At 45.5% G+C, this 3,021-nt stretch overlaps 1 protein-coding gene across 1 annotated transcript; it reads left to right on the forward strand.

Moving 5' to 3' along the window:
• Nucleotides 1–271: 271 nt before the first annotated feature.
• SARC_13277 (hypothetical protein) lies at nt 272–2,600 on the forward strand (the record flags this gene model as incomplete). The annotated part of the gene is made up of 2 exons (XM_014292594.1): nt 272–667; nt 2,489–2,600. Coding segments are annotated over 2 exons (508 nt in total), but the record flags the coding sequence as incomplete, so codon positions are not given.
• Between the last annotated feature and the right edge of the window lie 421 nt (nt 2,601–3,021).

Below are 3,021 nucleotides of genomic sequence, written 5' to 3' on the forward strand. Positions count from 1 at the left end.
ATTTACGTGATAGTAATAACGTAGTAGGATTTTTAGTTCTAGGTTTGTGTGTTTATACATGATCCTAATAGTATACTCGTAGTAGTCGCAGTACTAGCTGTAGCTTTGCGTGTTCATATAAACTCCCAATAGTACTACCCCAGCAGTAGGATCAGTCGTTGTAGCTTTCTACATGTGTGTATGCTAATCCGTCGGCTATGTTAAGAACTCGTGTTGTGATTGGTTTCTGCCATTCAGGGTCTCGCGATACAAGTCTTGCCCTCTCTGCAAGACGCAAGTAGTCCCAAAGGACATCAAACGGGTGGCTATCACAAAGCCCCATAGCCAATCAGAACCCGCCATGGATAAAGCCACCTCCGTAGGCGAAGACACCTCCGTAGGCGAAGACACCTCCGCCACCAACCAATCAGAATCCCGCAACTTTAAAACCGGCCAATCATCGGTCGAAGAATTCCCCGCACTCCCCGCGTTCCTCACGAGACCGAGTGTACCAGACACCGCGGGCGAGAGTTCGGGTGCGGATAAGCCTACGAGACGAGAGTTCAACACAAAGATAGACACCATCGTACGCTATCTTTTATACCTTAAACACAGCAGCCCTGGCACTAAGTCCATTGTGTTCAGTCAGTGGCAGGAGTCGCATAGGATCATCGGGCGAGCACTAAAGGTGTGGGTGTGTGTGTGTGTGTGGTGGGTGGGGAGGGGGTGGTAGTGTATGTGTGTGTGTGTGTGTGTGTGTGTGTGTGTGTGGGTGGAGGGGGGTGTATGCGGGTGTAGAGGGGTGTATGTGGGTGTATATAAATATATGTATGTGTGGGTGTGTATGTGTGTGTGTGGGTGGGTGGGGGTTTGTGGGTGTGTGTGGATGGATTCGGATGGTTCTTTGGTTGTCTCTTGGTTGGCCCAATAGGGGCGAGTTCAGTGGAATGTATTTATGGGGTACCACTTAGAGAGAGATAAGCACTTTGTACTCGACTTCGAGTTGATTTGCCCTGCTTTGTGGTTTTACTTGTGAAGGGTGTTTGAGAGAGATAAGGTCTTTGCCCCTGAATTGATTTGCCCTGTTTTGTGGTTTTACTTGTGGAGGGTGTTTGAGAGAGATAAGGTCTCTGCCCTTGAATTGATTTGAGCTTTTTTATATCCACACTGTGGATGTTTCAATCGCATGGATGTATACGTGCGCGTTTATATCATACCCCACAACCTCAATAGCGGGTGTTGTAATAGATGTGTTTTTGTCACAACCTCAATAGCGGGTGTAGTAGCGAATGTGTTATTGTCACAACCTCAAAAGCGGGTGTGGTAGTGAATGTGTTTTTAGCACAACCCCATAGTCTTAGTAGGGTATAGTGGCGGTGATTTATATTGCTACTTGCACTGAGACAGGTCAGAGATACGGCCTCTCACCGCCATATGTACACTATACTTATCGATAGGGGTGGGTCAGTGGCAGGTATGACCCGCACGAGAGCTCGGTGAGGATATATAGTGCTTTGGTATCACAATTGTACAGTCTCAAATAGGGTTAATAAGGTAAAAGTTGATATATCGGGTAGTCTGTGCTAGATCCCAAATCCTGAAATTAATATAATCCCAAATCCTGTAATCATACAATCCCAAATCCTGAAATCATACAGTCTCAAATCCTGAGATCATACAATTCCAAATCCTGAAATCATACAATCTCAAATCCTGAAGTCATATATGTAAGGAGTTCTGCGATAGTCATGCCTTTCGTCAGTATCCTCGTCTGGACTGTCTAAACTCCTCGTGTTCAGCTTTAGGCCAGGCTCGCACTCATCCGTTGAGCGCTGACTGTGTGTAGATGTACGGCTATGCCGTGGTTCATCGTATGGTGACGTTTATGCACAAACACACACTACTACAGGTGGGTGGCACACACACCCTATGTCTTAAATCATAACACCACATGGCACCAACATATACTCTCAACAGAATAGCATAACAGGCAGGCAACGTCTCATGTCAAACTCACACTTTCCATATCTAACCCCACATGGCACCAACATACACTCTCGGCAGAATAACATAACAGGCAGCCAACATCTCATATCATTCTTACACCTTCCTCATCTAACCCCACATGGCACCAACATACACTCTCGGCGGAATAACATAACAGCCAGCCAACGTCTCATATCATTCTTACACCTTCCTCATCTAACCCCACATGGCACCAACATACACTCTCGGCGGAATAACATAACAGGTAGCCAACGTCTCATATCATACGCACACCTTCCTCATCTAACCCCACATGACACCAACATACACTCTCGACGGAATGACACAGGTAGCCAACGTCTCATATCATACTCACACTTTCCTCATCTAACCCCACATGGCACCAACATACACTCTCGGCGGAATGTCATAACAGGTAGCCAACGTCTCATATCATACTCACACCTTCCTCATCTAACCCCACATGGCACCAACATACACTCTCGGCGGAATGACATAACAGGCAGCCAACGTCAAGTACGTGGATCTCAATGGACCTCAGAAGAACATTGCCATCCGCCAGTTCAACATCGACCCCACTATAACTGTGTTTCTGTTGTCGGGTAAACAGCAGGTATGCACTCTACGGCCAAATTATATGAACGTTTGTTTACATACTTTACGTATATTATCCCGCTATAACTGTGTTTCCGTTGTCGGGTAAGCAGCAGGTATGCAATCTAGGACCACATCATATAAACGTTTGTTTACGTACTTTACATATACTCTCCGTACCGTAACATGGCGTGTACATGAGGTACGTCTCTCCATGGTGACACGCGGAAGAGAGTATAGGGTTGGTAACTACTACACATCTACATTTGAGTAAGCTGCGCTTGTCCTGATGCACACGTTCACATTCTATTACCATTAATTGGAGTGGTTTCATCTAAGACTAATATAAACCTATCCATATGACCATTCATTGGAGTGGTTTCATCGAAGACTAATAATAACTATTCATATAACAATTCAATGGAGTAGTTTCATCTAAGA

Source organism: Sphaeroforma arctica (assembly GCF_001186125.1).
Source record: "Sphaeroforma arctica JP610 unplaced genomic scaffold supercont1.3093, whole genome shotgun sequence".
Classification (NCBI taxonomy): Eukaryota; class Ichthyosporea; order Ichthyophonida; genus Sphaeroforma; species Sphaeroforma arctica.